General features: G+C 42.9%; 1 protein-coding gene across 1 annotated transcript in view; it reads right to left on the bottom strand.

The window, feature by feature from the left end:
- Positions 1-18,959, bottom strand: part of LOC126249492 (uncharacterized) — a 1,087,724-nt gene that overhangs the window by 620,484 nt on the left and 448,281 nt on the right. Inside the window, exon 6 of the mRNA XM_049951143.1 lies at positions 12,101-12,316. Within this exon, the coding sequence (XP_049807100.1) occupies positions 12,101-12,316 (216 nt within the window). The remainder of the gene's footprint in view (positions 1-12,100; positions 12,317-18,959) is intronic.

The following is an 18,959-nucleotide window of genomic DNA, read 5'->3' as shown; positions in this document are numbered from 1 at the left end:
CATGTTCACGGTATCCTGAATTAGTGATTCCATGTCTCCAGAAACAATACAGAATCTCCTTAGGCTTAGACTGCACGTTCCAGCCGGCCGAGCGGTTCTAGGCGCTTCAGTCTGGAACCGCGCGACCGCCACGGTTTCAGGTTCGAATCCTGCCTCGGGCATGGATGTGTGTGATGTCCTTAGGTTAGTTAAGTAGTTCTAAGTTCTAGGGGACTGATGACCTCAGATGTTAAGTCCCATAGTGCTCAGAGCCATTTTGCACGTTCCACAAGCTGCAGGTTAATCGTCTCATTGTGCCGTCGGTACACTCGATATCTTGCATCACTGAAAAAGAGGCCAACTCAATACTTGTCGAACCATACTAAACGTTTTCAGTTAGCTACTGCCAAGTTTCTGTATTTTTTGACCCACTGCGCCGCTCTGAGCAATGGCCTATTGCGAGGTATCCAGTTTGGTCGTCCATTGCATCCAGTCCCCTTCGTAGTGTTCGGGCTGATACGGACATGCATTCTCTGGCAGTAGCAAATACTGTCTGCGCTGAGGCAGACCGTCATTAAGAAGGTGTCGCATTTTACTCAGGCCCTTGTAGATATATTCAACACTCAACTTCGATACATTAACACATAGGATACTTCGTTCATAACGTGGACATCGGCACTGCCAAACTCGATAGCTCCTTTCTGCCAATCTCTCACGACTCCACGTACATCCATCTCAATGTGCTGTTTCCGTACAACAAATTGGAATACACATATTACATCAATGTTATAACTTACGTCAGCAGTGCCGGGTCACAAGTCCAGTTCTACACCGCTCCAAAGCAATCAGCGGACTCTTTTCAGGGATGACAGTAGCCTCGAATAGCCCGATGGAGGTGGTCCCACAGATTCTTGACTGGATTTCATTCCGGCGAATTGGGTGACGAGGGGAATAGGGTAAACTCACCCTCGTGCTTTTTGAAGCACGCACGTACACTGCGAGCTGCATGACACGTTGCTGCTAGACGCTATCGTGCCGAGGAGAAAGAAACTGCATGCAGGGGTGGACATGGTCCCCGAGGACAGATGCGTACTTGTGTTTATCCACTGTTCCTTCCAGACTGAAGAGGTCATTCAGTGAATGGCACGAACATATTCCCCAAACGATAACGCTCCCTCCTCCATCCTGCACCCTGCCAAAGATTGTTACAGGGTGTTTGCTTTCTGTTGGAAGCAGCAGAAAACGCGATTCATCTGAAACGGCCACCTATCGCCACTCAGTGGATGTTCAGATGCGGTAATGGCGCGCAAATTCCAGCCTTCGTTGCCGGAGAACAGCAGTCAGCATGGGTGCATAAACCAGGGGCCCTATTCTGTATCGTTCATACCGATCGGAGTAGTAGGTTAGTCTCGGTAGTGACGTCATTTTATGTTCTTTATCCAAATATCCTATTCAGTAAGCGTCTGAGACCTGTTACTGAACGGTTCTCCCACCGATTTTACGACAATTTTACCGAGAGGTTTAGGATTTCGGTGTGGCACTGTCGATAGGTGAGCTGTGGCTTATGTACACCTATAATTTGTTATTTAAACGTATTTAGCGGTTTTAGCTTTCGATTTATTGATTGTGTTACTAAAGAATCACCACAGGACGCATCCGGTTGGAAAGTGAATTCACAACAGACTACTTTCCTTTGTTAGAAATATGGTTAGGTTAGGTTGTTACTGTGAATGATTACATAAAAAAAAATTCTCGGTCAAAATTCTCTCAAAATACGTGTTATTTTTTACGCAAATAAGAGTTTAAACCTCATTAAATATCAAGACATCAGCTCTCCTTGTGTATATTACATGAGTGTGAATTGACGTTACTAGTGACTTTACCGAGCGAGGTGGCGCAGTGGTTAGCACACTGGACTCGCATTCGGGAGGACGACAGTTCAATCCCGTCTCCAGCCATCCTGATTTAGGTTTTCCGTGATTTCCCTTAATCGTTTCAGGCAAATGCCGGGATGGTTCCTTTGAAAGGGCACGGCCGATTTCCTTCCCAATCCTTCCCTAACCCGAGCTTGTGCTCCGTCTCTAATGATCTCGTTGTCGACGGGACGTTAAACACTAACCACCACCACCACTAGTGACTGTGTACTTTTTCCCACAAATGGTTTATTTAGTAACTATCGAAACTTTTTACAGCATTCAAGTTACAAAATGGTTCAAATGGCTCTGAGCACTATGGGACTTAACTTCTGAGGTCATCAGTCCCCTAGAACTTAGAACTACTTAAACCCAACTAACCTAAGGACATCACACACACCCAAGCCCGAGGCAGGATTCGAACCTGCGACCGTAGCGGTCGTGCGGTTCCAGACTGTAACGCCTAGAACCGTTCGGCCATCCGGCAAGTTACAATGGAAAGCAATTATGTGAAGCCTGATATTGGAAACCTTCCAAACTATCACGCATTTATGACTTACTCAGCACCGTTTGGCAACGAAGTCAGCCTATGTTCCTCTCTGCAATAGTAGAAGAATTGAGCACTGCGTTTCGGTTATTTGGCGTGGCCAAGTGGTTAGCGCGCAGGAATGCGATACAAAAGGACAAGGGTGCACGCACGGATGCGTGCAAGAATTATTTTTTCTTCTACATACATACAACACGTTCTGAGACATTGTTATTCGTGTCAGTTAGGTATATTCTGTAATATTCGTTATTACTTACATGTAGCAGCGCACTTCCTCAGTAATGATTTCGTGATTTTTGTGTGTTTAAAAAACAAAATATGAAATTGCTGGAGATGAAATTGCTGTGAGTGAAACAACCGACAGTGACCATTATATTTTTTCTTCTCAGAAATAATTCACCATTTTTTCCGAATATGTAGCGATTTCCGAGTATGCGGTTAGACAGGAATCTAAGAGCAAAACTTAAATTGCTGAGAATGTAACCAGCAGCAGTAATCTTCATAATCTTGCTTGTCACAAGTATTTATCTGCGATCGAATCGTCAACAACAGTAGACAGAAATGAAAGATCTCCGCCGTAATATTTTTAGACTGTAGCACCATATACGAAACATTTTCATGAGATGCATGTTATAAGCTTCGACGAACTGCACAAGCTCTCGAAAATGCGTTTTTTCAATTTTGTTTTTAAGTCCCAAATCGTTGACGTATCATATATGGAAGTGCGCTACTTAATCATTTGGATCTCTAGGAGCGAGTTATTACCACATTCTGTTCATCATCTTATTCTTTGAAAATCTCAGAATCAATTTTTCGGGCGTTTTTATAGATGCATTAGTACAATGTGGTACTACAGACTATTCCTAACTCATTTTCCGAAACGTAAAATCCAAAACACGATGTCAGTGTGAATGAGAATAAGGTGACATAATGCGGCGTTTACGACAATCTGCAGAATACAGTCAAATACGCTATCGTTATTATGCATTCATGGAAACATGCGGTCAGGGAAACTGTAAAAATTTCTATGCATTTCAGCTGAGAATCATGGAAATGGATATACTGCGCCACGTGCCTGCGGGCACGTCAGCTCGATGGAGTGCGGCGTCATGCGTTACGGCAACGTAAACGCAATTTTCGGTTCTTGGAAGATTAGTGCGCCCGTGTCGTCTGCTAGCCGCTTTGTGTTCGTGGCGCCATGCGCGCTGCAGTGCGCATGCGCGGATCTGCGGCCACTTGCTTTTGATTGGCTTGTGCGACGCGAACCAACAACAGCGCTTCGGTTCTCTAGACCCGAACGGTATCTCTTCCGAAATGCATACTGAATAATGCAGGGGCTCTAAGTCGAGTACTAGACCGTTCGGTGCTTTTGAGTACCGAAACGATTGGTACAATGGCCGAAAGATACAGAATAGGCACCCAGGCGCCTGCTGCAGAGGATCATGGGTAGCAACGTTCGCTGATCGGTCGTTGAAGATACACTGTTTGTAGTCTCTTGGTTCGTTTGGGCGGTCAGTCGAGCAACAGTGGCACAACTATTCACCCGTACACATTTCGCAACCCGTAGTTCACCCCCGTCATGTATAGCCCGCGGTGCACCACAGCGGCCTCTGCGCCTGTTTTGCATTGCTCCATTTTGTCACGCACGTTGTACTTGAACCACACTGGCAACGCGAACAGTTTACACCCTTAGCCGTTTCGGAAACGCTTCCACCCTTAGTCCGAAAGCCAATGATCATGCCCCTTTTGAACTTCAGGTAAATCGCTCCGTTTCCACATTACGTCAACAATTGCACTGTTTTCCGAGTCTACCCGGCACGCTTTATAATTTGCGGGCCGCGCGGAGTGGCGAGGTCACGGATCGCGCGGCCCCTCCCGCCGGAGGTTCGAGTCCTTCCTCGGGCATGACTGTGTATGCTGTCCTTAACATAGCTTAGTTTAAGTAGTGTGTAAGTCTAGGGACCGATGACCTCAGCAGTTTGATCCCTTAAGAATTCACACACACTTATATATATATATATATATATATATATATATATATATATATATATATATAATTTGCGGCTCTCGGGTCGGTCAGCTAGTCTAGTCTTGTGGCCGCCAGGTCTTCGGCGTCCCTGTACGGTTTTTGAGACTGCCGGCAAACGTCAATGATTTGATGAAAATGACTGCAGTTTTTCAGACGACTAGAAGATGGAGAAATCCACAGGTCAGCGATGAGCGGCGGCTGTTTGTAGGGCTTTTTAATTGTTCTGACTTTCTTCTTCTGTAAGTTTAGTCACGCTAGGATCCTAATTACTCTCTTCATTTGATTCGCTATTCTGTTACTGCCACACTCTCTCAGTATGCGTTTGGATTTATGAATGGTTGTCCTACCATTAGCCGCGCGGGATTAGCCGAAAGGTATAAGGCGCTTCAGTCATGGACTTTGCGGCTGGTCCCGGCGGAGGTGTGTGCGCTTGTCCTTAGGATAATTTAGGTTAAGTAGTGTGTAAGCTTAAGGACTGATGACCTTAGCAGTTAAGTCCCATAAGATCTGACACACATTTGAACATCCACCACTTTTAACCTCACTCTACTTAAGTTTGTCACACATCATTTAATGCCACGTCAAAATGTTTTGGATATACTTTTTTAAGGGCTTAGAAAATTCACTCTTTATCATTTGCGTGAATTACACTTTGGATAGTTCTTTATTTTTACTCGCATAGTGTATATTATTTCCGAAGAGCCCCAAGAAGTCGTTGTTTTCGAGCCTTATGATACAGTGTCCATTCTTGTCATAGATTTGGTCAATTTTTTTTGTGTTTCACTTGAGTGTATTGTAATCGCCAACTTCTTTATTACCTGCTGTCACATTTCTGCTTGATCTACACACGAATTGATGAGGTATCGTCTCTGCTAATTCTAAGCGTTGACATAAGAGTTTTGCTGTTAAGTTGTCAATAATGTGTTGTTCTCTACATTGTAATGATTTATTTGCCTGGAATATTTGGTACAGTACTCCTACGTCGTGTCTCCTGTTACTGACATATTGATTTTATCAACTACTAATATACTATCTTCGCGGGAGCTTGGGTGGGAGGTTTATTTTCGTGAACTGTGTGATATGGACCATTGAAAGAAAGCAATGCCTCTGTCTGGAATGACTGAAATAAGTTTTTCCTGCAACCACTTAAAGTAATTCGTATTGTTCCTCTCATCAGCTTCCTGTGACTGAACTGTTAGGCCTTCCTCTGCTCCTCCATTTCACAGAAGTTAATAACACCGTGTACGAATTTTCTTCTCTGGGAGCGTGTTGCTTGTTGCTGTTTCTTTGGAGCCCGCATCTCGTGGTCGTGCGGTAGCGTTCTCGCTTCCCACGCCCGGGTTCCCGGGTTCGATTCCCGGCGGGGTCAGGGATTTTCTCTGCCTCGTGATGGCTGGGTGTTGTGTGCTGTCCTTAGGTTAGTTAGGTTTAAGTAGTTCTAAGTTCTAGGGGACTTATGACCACAGCAGTTGAGTCCCATAGTGCTCAGAGCCATTTGAACCATTTTTTTGTTTCTTTGGAGATGACTTCATTCCCATTACTTACCGGAAAAATACAATAAGACATCCTACAGTGTACGTGAACAGTAGCTACGCGATTCAAATACAGACTATATCTACTGAAAAATCCTACTTTCTCTTATTAATTGAGGAGAGCCCCGGTAGATAATAGAAGCAACTTTTTTATTAGCTTGAAAAAACTGGTGGTTACAATAGCGACAGCAAGAAATTTACCTCCGCCTCTTCGGCGATTCTAGTTAAATACAGTTCTGAGGTGTAGGCTGTAGCTAACTCCCGGAGGCCGGAACTAAAATGGGGAAAGCTAGCATCCGAATCACTGTTGCCTACTAAACTTCTTGGCGTGACTCACTCCTTTCCACTGAAGCGTTTATGACGGGGCCAGCGAGACATATGGGGCCTGCAACGAACTTGTGACGTCACAATAGTCTGCTTGCCGCACACTTCGTAAACGGTCGTCTCAGTGCAGGGCCCACAGGAAATCAATATTTCACGGAAAAGGTGCCCAACAAATGTCTTAATTTTGTCGTGTGATAACGAGAACTTCCAAGCATTTAAACAGGCAGTCAAGTTTACTAAATTCGTCTTCAATAGTTACTCAGGACTCGACTGCCTGTCTTTCTCGTGGGCTTCGGTTTGTGCTGGAGTGCAAGCAGTCGGTACACGACTCAGTCAGCTCTAGCCGACGGAAACTGTACGCAGTATTTTTTTTTTTCATTATTGTTATTTCATCCCCCACACTACAGACGGGCTGAAGGTGGGCTGTCTGCGGTACAGTAGTCCGCTCTTCAGCCAAGAGCATTCATAAAGGTATAACAAATATGATAGAAAAATTTAAATATGAGGACTGTTTACATTTTAAATTAAAAAGATTAATGACGGACATCTAAAAGTACAAAAAATGTACACAATTTAAAAAAAAATACAGTTGCCCCAGCCGCTGGAGCACTGTACTTCCACTTAGCATCGGCAGGACCTGCAATATGTGAGAAGTATTGTGGGAGGAGAGAGTATGTTACACAGAGATGGAGGGCTGTGTGTAAGCAGGCAAGGTCTGTTAGGTGGGGAAACTGTCTTGATGATAGGTAGGAGGTCAAGCAGATAGTGGGGAGGAGTTCCTTGCGGGGTGGGGGAGTGGCTATGTACGTAAAATACAATATTCCATTTAAGTTCAGTGACGTATCACAGATTTTGGAATTTTGTGCAGGGACAGTTAATTTAGTGAAACTAAACTTCTAATTGTTGTGGCTAACTCTGACTTCAGAGCATTTCTGCTCAGGCTAGAGAGGGTTCTTGATTCAATTTGTAGGAAGTACCAGAACTTAGTTATATGTGGTGACTTCAATATAAATTGTGTATATGATGGTGCAAGCAAAAGGATGTTGGTGGATCTTCTAAACTCATATGATCTGATGCAGACTGTTTTTTCCAACAAGCGTGCAGGGGAACAGTGGCACAGCTATAGACAATATTTTTATTCATTCTTCATTACTAGATGGGCATTCTGTTATTAAAAGGGTGAACGGCTTTTCAGACCATGATGCACAAATTTTGACACTAAAAGGCTTTTGTACTCAAACAAATGTCACATATAATTACAAACTATGTAGGAAAGTTAATTAAACAGCAATAGAGAGTTTTTTAAACCGTGTCAAGCAACAAGAGTGGCAGGATGTTTAGAGTGCCGATAACATAGAAGATAAATATAATGCTTTCGCAACACATATCTCATGCCCTTTGAGAGTTGCTTTCCATTAGAACGCTCTAAACGGGGTACTAGCAGTAATAAGTAGCCCGGGTGGCTGACTAGTGGGATAAGGATATCATGTAGAACAAAGTGGGAATGATATCAAAATATTAGAAGTAGTTACAATCAAACTACAGTAGCCCATTACAAACAGTATTGTAAGGTGCTTAAAATGTTATTAGGAAAGCAAAGAGTATGTGGTATGCAAATGGAATAGCTAATTCACAGGATAAAATCAAAACCATATAGTCAGTTGTGAAGGGAGTGTCTGGTCAGCAGCACAAGGTCGGCGATATAAAGTCAGTTCGCAGTAAAAATATTTCTGTCACTGATAAATCAGATATATGTACAGTATTTAACAAACATTTTCTGAGCGTTGCTTGTGAATTAAATGCAAATTTAGTTTGTGCAAGGAATCATATAACTTTCTTGGTAAATGTCTCTCCGAGATTGATGTCTAAAATACTCCACTGTGATACAGACAAGGGGGAGATTAAGTCAATAATTAAATCACTGAAGACTGAGAACTCACCTGGTTATGATAGAGTGCCTAGCAGAATATTAAAGTACTGTGCTGCACATGTTAGCCATGTATTTAGCCAATTTGTAATTTTTCCTTTAGGAATGGTCAGTTTCCTGAACGATTAAAGTACTCAGTAGTAAAGCCGCTTTATAAAAAGGGAGAAAGGGATAATGTATATAATTTTACACCTATTTCTATGCCGTCAGTGTTAGCTAAAGGTACTGAAAAGGCTGTGTGTGTAAGGATAATTATTCATTTTATATCACACGATTTGCTATCAGATGTACAGTTCGGCTTTAGAAGTGGCTTTAGAAATGCTATATTCTCTTTTCTCTGTGAGGTACTGGATGGGTTAAAGAAAAGGCTTCGAACGCTAGGCATATTTTTTGATTTAACTAAGGCATTTGATTGTGTTGATCCAGAAGTTGACCATTGGAGAATACGGGGAGTAGCTCACAATTGGTTAACTTCTTACTTTAGCACCAGACTGCAAAAAGTCATTATTCACAATGTTGAGAATCGCAGTGATGTGGGGTCTGAGTGGGGTACGGTCAAGGGGGGGAGGGGCCACTCCTGTTCCTTATTTATATAAATGATATGTCCTCTGGTATTACAGATAACTCTAAAATGTTTCTGTTTGCTGATGACACTAGCTTGGTAGTAAAGGATGTTGTGTGCAACATTGGCTCGGTTTCAAACAGTGCAGTTCATAACATCAATTCATGGCTTGTAAAAAATAAACTAATGCTAACTCACAGTAAGACTCAGTTTTTACAGTTTGTAACACACAATTCAACAAAACCTGACTTTTTAATTTCACAGAATGGGCACATGATTAGTGAAACTGAACAGCTCAAATATGTAGGTGTTCAGAGAGATAGTACACTGTCGTGGAAAGCCCACGTCAGGATCTTGTTCAAAGACTTACTGCTGCTATTTTTACTATTCGAACGGTATCTGGAGTGAGTGATCTTTGGATACGAAAATTAGTCTACTTTGCTTATTTTCATTCGCTTATATCGTATGGTATTATATTTTTGGGTAACTCTTTCCATTCTAAAAGGATATTTTTGGCTCAGAAACGGGTGGATCGGGCAATAAGTGGTGTAAGTTCATGAACCTCTTATCGACCCCTGTTCACGAGTATGGGTAATTTGACTTTGGCCTCTCAATATATAGATTTCTTACTGACATTTCTTGTTAACAATATTAGCTTATTCCCAAGAATAAGCAGCTTTCACTCAGTTAATACTCGGCAGAAATACAATCTGCATTTGAATTGGACTTCCTTAACTCTTGTGCAGAAAGGCGTGCAGTATACTGCTGCATCCATTTTCAATAAGCTACCACTCGAATTCAAAATGCTTAGCAATTATCCCCACGCATTCAAATCGAAACTGAAGAGTTTCATCATGGGTCACTCCTTCTATTGTGTCGAGGAGTTCCTTGAAAAATTAAGCTGATTCTTGTTGTATTGTTGATTTTGTTTACTTAAACTTATGGATTGACTTTTTTGGGGTCATAAACATTTTATTTTTACCTCTTATTTCTTTTATGTTGTAATTTCATGTACTGAGACGTCCCATGACCTTAGAGATTTGCACCTTAATTTGGTCCTACGGAAATTTACGTGTAAGTAAACAAAAAAATAAGCAGATTGTGAGGTGGAGTAATGGTGTGTGGAGAGGGTAGTGGTAGAAGAAGAAGGGGATAGGGCTGGGTGGAGAGGGATAGGGGGAAGGGTTAAAGTTGGTAGGATGGATAAATATTGAGGCGGATCTCACTGACTGTGAGAGAGAGTTGGCTGAAGTTGCGATGAGACAGGACATGGAGTGTGTGTAGGTGTTGGGACAGAGGGCTGCGTTTATGCCGGCTAGAGTGGCCGAGCGGTTCTAGGCTCTACACTCTGGAACCGCGCGACTGCTACGGTTGCAGGTTCGAAGCCTGCCTCGGGCATGGATGTGTGTGATGTCCTTAGATTAGTTAGGTTTATGTAGTTCTAAGTTCTAGGGGACTGATGACCTCAGAAGTTAAGTCCCATAGTGCTCAGAGCCAGCCATCCAGATGCGTTTATGAAGGCTCGGCAGCGTACCCGGGTGTTGATGATCAGAGGTGAGACAATGGCAGTATTGGAATCTAGTCTACGGATAGTATAAGAGATGCGGACATGTTCGATGTGAGTAAGGAGAGGTGGGAATTTGATAACACGGTAGAGGATCCGTGTAGGGTAAGGTACTGTCTCTAGTAGTCCCTGGGTTGGCTTCAGTAGTCACTGTTGAGGCAGTGACACGCTGCCCATAGTCACTCGTGAAGGGATGGATGCCTGGTTTTCCGGAGAGCCAGCAACGTCTTGCTGATATCTGGCGAGGCACACGTTGGTTCTTAGCTCTCGGTGCACCTCCTGCAGGACTGGGCTTATACTTCATATTCCCGCTTGGCTGCTATGGAGCGTGCAACAATCGCCTGCTTTGACTCTCGCATCGTAAATTTCGTGAGGGTTGCGACTGGAGCACTTAGCGCTGACTGGACAGGCAACTCGCACAGTTAGTTGCAGTATTTGTTGGCGGCAACGCTATTTCAGACGGGAAATACGTTATACTTGAATTTATTCACGTTGAATGGAATTGGTTCAGGTCAGTGAGTGTATTATAAATTTCAGAAATAATTTTTGTTGCTTCAGTCAGTTTTTACTAACGTTTATTAGCACGACGTGTTTCGGCAGCATGCTACCATCATCAGGTGCAGTATAGGTACATGTACATTAATCTTAGGTGTGACGACGATCATTTTTGGGCGTGCCAGTGAGGTTGTGTACCGAAATTTTATCATTTTTGCTACAAATTTATTTGTCTGGCACCCAGACCACAATAATGCCCACAACACCATCATTTAAGACTCTCACATTCAGATGTTTGCATTCCACATCTGAATGCGAACGTGTTAAATAATGGTGATGTGATTATTACGGTGGTCTGTGTGCCAGACAAATTTCCATCAAAAATGTTCAAATTCCGGTACATAACGTCACTGGTACACCCAGCAAATAATCGTCATCACATTACAAATTAATGTACATGTAACTGTACCGCACCTGAATGGTTCAAATGGCTCTGAGCACTATGGGACTCAACTGCTGAGGTCGTTAGTCCCCTAGAACTTAGAACTAGTTAAACCTAACTAACCTAAGGACATCACAAACATCCATGCCCGAGGCAGGATTCGAACCTGCGACCGTAGTGGTCTTGCGGTTCCAGACTGCAGGTACCGCACCTGAGGATGGCAGCATGCTGCTGAAATGCGTCGTCCTAATAAATATTGTAAAAAGTGAGTGAAATAGTAAAAATTATCTCATATAAATATATTACTGATAAGTTTTGGAACTGAGAAATTTACCGGTATTGCCCACATTGTTCCTCTTTCCACGCATTTAAAGAAAATGGTTCAAATGGTTCTGAGCACTATGGGACTTAACTTCTGAGGTCATCAGTCCCCTTGAACTTGGAACTACTTAAACCTAACTAACCTAAGGACATTACACACATCCATGCCCGAGGCAGGATTCGAACCTGCGACCGTAGCGGTCTTGCGGTTCCAGACTGAAGCGCCTAGAACCGCACGGCCACTCCGGCCGGCTCCACGCATTTAAAATAAGATACAACATGTATGGCAATGGACCCTCTCCCGTAACCTTCCTTCTTCCTCCACCCTGTGCTGACAGTCATATAAGTATTTATCACCCAATATGCAAACGTGATCCATCTTTTTGAATTATGGGTGTGACGGAAATGAAATGTGGTTACTTGGCGAAAGCGTCGACGCACGTTAGAACGTGTAGAGGTACTCACTGGAGTGGGCGGCCCGTCGTTGGGCGTGCCATCCGGGTTGTCGGGTTGCGGCGTGGGTGGCGGCTGCGGCGACGCGAAGGCGTGGGTGTGTGCGTGGCGGTGGGAGTGCTGCTGCGGTGAAGCCAGCGAGTGCACCAGGCTGGCCACGTCCTGGCGAGCCGAAACCGCGCGACACTGCCCCGACACGCCCTCGTACCGCCGCGACTGCTCCTCCGCCTGCAAAACACACCGTGCCAGCTCGCGCGTGCCCTATCGACAGGTCACAGAATTCATCATCTGTGTGCTGGACAAGTAGGGTGTTCTGATGATGAGCGTGCGGTTTTGGGCGCTGGACGTCATCTTTAACGCCCACACCAAGATATAATAAATATTGCTAAATCTTCCACAAAAATAAATGTTAAGACTTTTCTGTAAACTGCACATTTTGTATCCCCGACCCCACCCCTCCCAAACACTGACATCGCGAGACCAGCTGAAACATAGTAAAGTAGAGCCTCTTCACTTTCTCTGTTACCAGTCGCGGATTAAATGGTTCTTAACTTTTTTTCCATTTTGCAAGTTACTTTATGCTAACAAATACCCAGTAAACATAAAAATAAGTTCGCAGGTGTGTTTTCCGAATTATTATTTTCATTCGGACAGAAATTTATGTTTCACTGACTCCTTTGTCATAGTTTTGCAGAGGATTTTGTATTTTACAGACAGTTCGATATTTCAAATTTTGTAGCACTATGTGCTGCAAGAATTTCGACAACGCTAATAAATAAACACTTACTGAAAACTGACCATACTAATTTTAAACTACTATGTTTACTTAGTACAACACTCATTTCAGTATATCTAATGTACAATAATTTGGAAGTTATTTTAATCTAAAGATTTTATAGTTTGCACAGAACCGTAACAATGAGGAATATTTAAATTACTCTCGAAAATGGAGCATTTCAAAAGATTTGGGAATTACTAAAATTTAAAAGACAATGTGTGTTAATTATTTTGTATTATTTAACTAATACTAGCATAAACTGTATGAAATAAATGTAATCATATAAGTTTTAAATCATTTGTATAAATCTGGTCCAGTTTGGACTACTTCATACGTCCAAAAATTTCCGAGACTGGTTTTATTCCGGTCGAATAAGCATTGTCAGCCTAACAACAATGATGGCAGCTAGAACTAAGGAGTATAAGCAACAGGTGTGTATTCAACCATTCAGTATGTGTTAACGTTACTGTGTCACAAATCGCAATAGACAAACATCTCTAAATCAAGTGTTCAACCATTCTACAGAATCTATTGAAGAAGTGAAAAGTATGTCCAAAGTCTGTGCTGAATATCTTGAGTCTCCAGCGAAAACAAGGACGCGTTAACGCCTGCTGCGACCTGATTGAACTGCAACACGTGGACAACTATTTTCTGAAAAATATCATCAAGGATGAAGAGACTTGGTGTTATCAAAACGAACCTACCAGAACATGTTAAAGTGCAGATATTTTCATGAAGGATCAACGTTTCGAAGAAATAATTGACATTAAAGCCAATGTGACGTGCGAGTTGAACAACATCCGAAAGAAGGACTTTTCTGTCAGTTTCAAATGGTTGTATGAACTTTCTATGCGTAGTACTCAAGTCGGAGGGGGGGGGGGGAGGGGAGGGGGGACTAATTAGAACACTTGAAGCATTAAAACCACCATTTTAACTTTTCTCTGTCTTTTTACTAATTTAATGGTGGTGGTGGTTAGTGTTTAACGTCTCGTCGACAACGAGGTCATTAGAGACGGAGCGCAAGCTCGGGTTACGGAAGGATTGGGAAGGAAATCGGCCGTGCCCTTTCAAAGGAACCATCCCGCCATTTGCCTGAAACGATTTAGGGAAATCACGGAAAACCTAAATCAGGATGGCCGGAGACGGGATTGAACCGTCGTCCTCCCGAATGCGAGTCCAGTGTGCTAACCACTGCGCCAACTCGCTCGGTACTAATTTAATCATATATATATATATATATATATATATATATATATATATATATATATATATATATATATATATATATATATATATAGGGTGTTACAAAAAGGTACGGCCAAACTTTCAGGAAACATTCCTCACACACAAAGAAAGAAAATATGATATGTGGACATGTGTCCGCAAACGCTTACTTTCCATGTTAGAGCTCATTTTATTACTTCTCTTCCAATCGCACTAACCATGGAATGGAAACACACAGCAACAGAACGTACCAGCGTGACTTCAAACACTTTGTTACAGGAAATGTTCAAAATGTCCTCCGTTAGCGAAGATACATGCATCCACCCTCCGTCGCATGGAATCCCTGACGCGCTGATGCAGCCCTGGAGAATGGCGTATTGTATCACAGCCGTCCACAATACGAGCACGAAGAGTCTCTACATTTGGTACCGGGGTTGCATAGACAAGAGCTTTCAAATGCCCCCATAAATGAAAGTCAAAAGGGTTGAGGTCAGGAGAGCGTGGAGGCCATGGAATTGGTCCGCCTCTACCAATCCTTCGGTCACCGAATCTGTTGTTGAGAAGCGTACGAATACTTCGACTGAAATGTGCAGGAGCTCCATTGTGCATGAACCACATGTTGTGTCGTACTTGTAAAGGCACATGTTCTAGCAGCACAGGTAGAGTATCCCGTATGAAATCATGATAACGTGCTCCATTGAGCGTAAGTGGAAGAACATGGGGCCCAATCAAGACATCACCAACAATGCCTGCTCAAAACGTTCACAGAAAATCTGTGTTGATGGCGTGATTGCACAATTGCGTGCGGATTCTCGTCAGCCCACACATGTTGATTGTGAAAATTTACAATTTGATCACGTTGGAATGAAGCCTCATTCATAAAGAGAACATTTGCACTGAAATGAGGATTGACACATTGTTGGATGAACCATTCGCAGAAGTGTACCCGTGGAGGCCAATCAGCTGCTGATAGTGCCTGCACACGCTGTACATGGTACGGAAACAACTGGTTCTCCCGTAGCACTCTCCATACAGTGACGTGGTCAACGTTACCTTGTACAGCAGCAACTTGTCTGACGCTGACATTAGGGTTATCGTCAACTGCACGAAGAATTGCCTCGTCCATTGCAGGTGTCCTCGTCGTTCTAGGTCTTCTCCAGTCGCGAGTCATAGGCTGGAATGTTCCGTGCTCCCTAAGATGCCGATAAATTGCTCGAACGTCTTCATGTCGGGACACCTTCGTTCTGGAAACCTGTCTCGATACAAACGTACCGCGCCACGGCTGTTGCCCCGTGCTAATCCATACATCAAATGGGCATCTGCCAACTCCGCATTTGTAAACATTGCACTGACTGCAAAACCACGTTCGTGATCAACACTAACCTGTTGATGCTACGTACTGATGTGCTTGATGCTAGTACTGTAGAGCAATGGGTCGCATGTCAACACAAGCACCGAAGTCAACATTACCTTCCTTCAATTGGGCCAACTGGTGGAGAATCGAGGAAGTGCAGTACATGCTGACGAAACTAAAATGAGCTCTAATATGGAAATTAAGCGTTTTCGGACACATGTACACATAACATTTTTTCTTTATTTGTGTTTGAGGAATGTTTCCTGAAAGTTTGGCCGTATCTTTTTGTAACACTCTGTATATGTATATATAAAGTGGATTGGGAGTTGTCATAGAGCATTGTTACTGGCACATAGAGTTTGAACTATTAATAGCCATCCAGTGGAAATGTAAATTTTTAAAGCTTGGTAAAAATTGTTATGTCTTCGGCTAGTATTCTGCGTAACAAACTACATGGCAGCAAATTGATATTTAAATATGATTTGAAACTCTTTCAGTCTGTTGCGTTTCGGGCAATCATCCACTGATGCTGTCGGTATTGAGTGAATGCCCGTAAAAGAGAAAGGATAATGGACACTGATTCGATTCTTTATGAAAGCGTTTATTAAGAACTGAGAAGTTTTAATTGCAGCAGTAACTGAGCAATAACATTTTCCAACATTAATAGATCGTAACGCTGCAGTCATTTCTTAAAACATTTTATACAATAATGAGAAAGCTAAATCGAGAAACAATTAAAAAATTAGAGCATATATACAGAACAGACAAAATAAAACTGCCACGGAAAATGTTGATAAGCCTGATGCAGAAATGACCCTTGTTAACGAGGAAGAGAACTGTCCATCACAGAAAATGCTGGAAACTGTGATTTCGATGCACCAGTCGTTTGCTATCACATTCTGTGCGTGCATATCTCCCTCATGCTCTGGCCCGAATACTTTGCTACGTCATTACGTTTGAGTGAGTGAGAGGAGCAGACGTGTTTAACGACCACTTAAATGCAACTGAAAATGATGCTCACGATAAAACAACGCGTGTTAATAATCGGCTCTTATGCGAAGCGCAATTCGTGGAGTACCTATGTGGAACCGTTTTCACAGGAGTTTAAGACTGTAAGTGTTTTTGCAAAACGGTTAATAGGGTCGGAAATAAATACTTTGGGACAAAATAATATGGACGGGGCTCTGTAACGAATAACAGCCGTAACTATCCAAAAAGAGTTGGAACGCCAGAAAAATTGCTCGCGTGTAGGACAGCCAGCAACGGAGTCCGACGAAGTCTCGACTTTTGCGTGCTGAATTCTGCCGATGGTTTCTGAGCGAAATGGTATCAGGATTTTCGGATCCTGAGGTTTTCATTTCTTCAGATAAGGCCTGGTTCAGCCTGTCAGGATACGTGAACTCACAGAATATGCACCATTACTCATCATAAAATCCCCGTCAGTACTTTGAAGAGCGTCAGCATAATGTCAAGACTGGTGTTTGGTGCGCAATGTGTGGTGTTCCCATGGCGACACGCGTCTTTTAGCAAATTATTAATACTAACGGGTACTTATAGAAAAGAAAGTGTCTAATCGACATGTGGATCAACTCACAGAACATGAACGACTATATGGATACATTCAGCCAGGCGGAGCAACAGCAAACACCGCCTTGTAAACTTGTCATGAGTGCACCAGGAGTTCTGTGAAGAAGGGACAATCAGCAGAGGCAGTGCAATCTCCTGACCATTTCGATCACTTGATCTCTCACCCTTTGACTTTCATCTGTGCGGCAAATCAGCTACAGCAGACCAGTGAAAACGCTATTTCTGCTCATCCCTAGAAAGAGCTGCTGCGCATTTTGACGAACAGAGTACAGCGCTCCATCGACGTCAACGGTGGCCATTTTGAGCATCTTCTGTAATGTTCAGTAACAAAGGCCAACGCCGCGTCAGTGTTATTATAAATGCTTTCCAGGACAGATTTATATTGGCCACTCTGTGTGTTAGCTGGTCTATCTTTTATCCAAAAATTGATAAGCTTTCCACGCTGTAAACATTAAAATTTTCAAGCTGAACGTTTAGGATAGTCACGACTAAACATAAAAATTTTGAAACACATACGACATTTATTTCATCGTTAGTTAAGATACAGGTAAAGTTCTCTATTCTGTTGGTGTAATGTTCGTTTATATTGACGTGTAACAGGCATAGCATACACCTCCGACGAGTACCTTGACATGTTGCCAGTGCTCGGCGAATACCGAGACGATTCCAATGAAGCAACCGTGACTTGTGCCGTGCCATATCCTGGTCGAAGAACTCCCATGCGCCATTACCTTCTTCCGTGCTGAACGGTGACTTCGAGAAACAAGAAGTGTGAGAAGGCGCGGCGGTAATACACGAAGACCAGCAAGAAGTGAAGATATGGAAGAGTTTGTTTCAGCTGCAGTACGCCACGATCCTCTTTGCAGTTTACGAGATGCTGTTGCAGTCGTTGGAGTAAAAACCCTACAGTAAGTTGTTTGAAATCATCTGTTCAGTCACTTAGTGACCATAATTGCATCGAAACGGAAAATGACAGTTCCCCACAGTCGTTTAATGAACAAAGTAAGAGCATATGGACTATCAGACCAATTGTGTGATTGGATTGAAGAGTTCCTAGATAACAGAGCGCAGCATTTCATTCTCAATGGAGAGAAGTCTTCCGAAGTAAGAGTGATTTCAGGTGTGCCGCAGGGGAGTGTCGTACGACCGTTGCTATTCACAATATACATAAACGACCTTGTGGATGACATCGGAAGTTCACTGAGGCTCTTTGCGCATGCTACTGTGGTATATCGAGAGGTTGTAACAATGGAAAATTGTACTGAAATGTAGGAGGATCTGCAGCGAGTTCACGCATGGTGCAGGGAATGGCAATTGTATCTCAATGTAGATAAGTGTAATGTGCTGCGAATACATAGAAAGGAAGAAAGATTCCTTATCATTTAGCTACAAAATAGCAGGTCAGCAACTGGAAGCAGTTAATTCCATAAATTATCTGGGAGTACGCATTAGGACTGATTTAAAATGGAATGATCATATAAAGTTGATCGTTGGTTAAGCAGATGCCAGACAGATTCATTGGAAGAATCCTAAGGAAATGCAATCCGAAAACAAAGGAAGTAGGTTACAGTACGATTGTTCACCCACTGCTTGAATACTGCTCAGCAGTGTGGGATCCGTACCAGATAGGGTTGATAGAAGAGATAGAGAAGATCTAACGGAGAGCAGCGCGCTTCGTTACAGGATCATTTAGTAATCGCGAAAGCGTTACGGAGATGATAGATAAACTCCAGAGGAAGACTCTGCAGGAGAGACGCTCAGTAGCTCGGTACGGGCTTTTGTTGAAGTTTCGAGAACATACCTTCACTGAGGAGTCAAGCAGTATATTGCTCCCTCCCACGTATATCTCGCGAAGAGACCAGGAGGATAAAATCAGAGAGATTAGATCCCACACAGAGGCATACCGACAATCCTTCTTTCCACGAACA

Source organism: Schistocerca nitens, chromosome 3, assembly GCF_023898315.1.
Source record: "Schistocerca nitens isolate TAMUIC-IGC-003100 chromosome 3, iqSchNite1.1, whole genome shotgun sequence".
NCBI classification, from domain to species: domain Eukaryota; kingdom Metazoa; phylum Arthropoda; class Insecta; order Orthoptera; family Acrididae; genus Schistocerca; species Schistocerca nitens.
The sequence above is the reverse complement of the archived record's forward strand: the minus strand, read 5'-3'. Positions and strand labels throughout refer to the sequence as shown.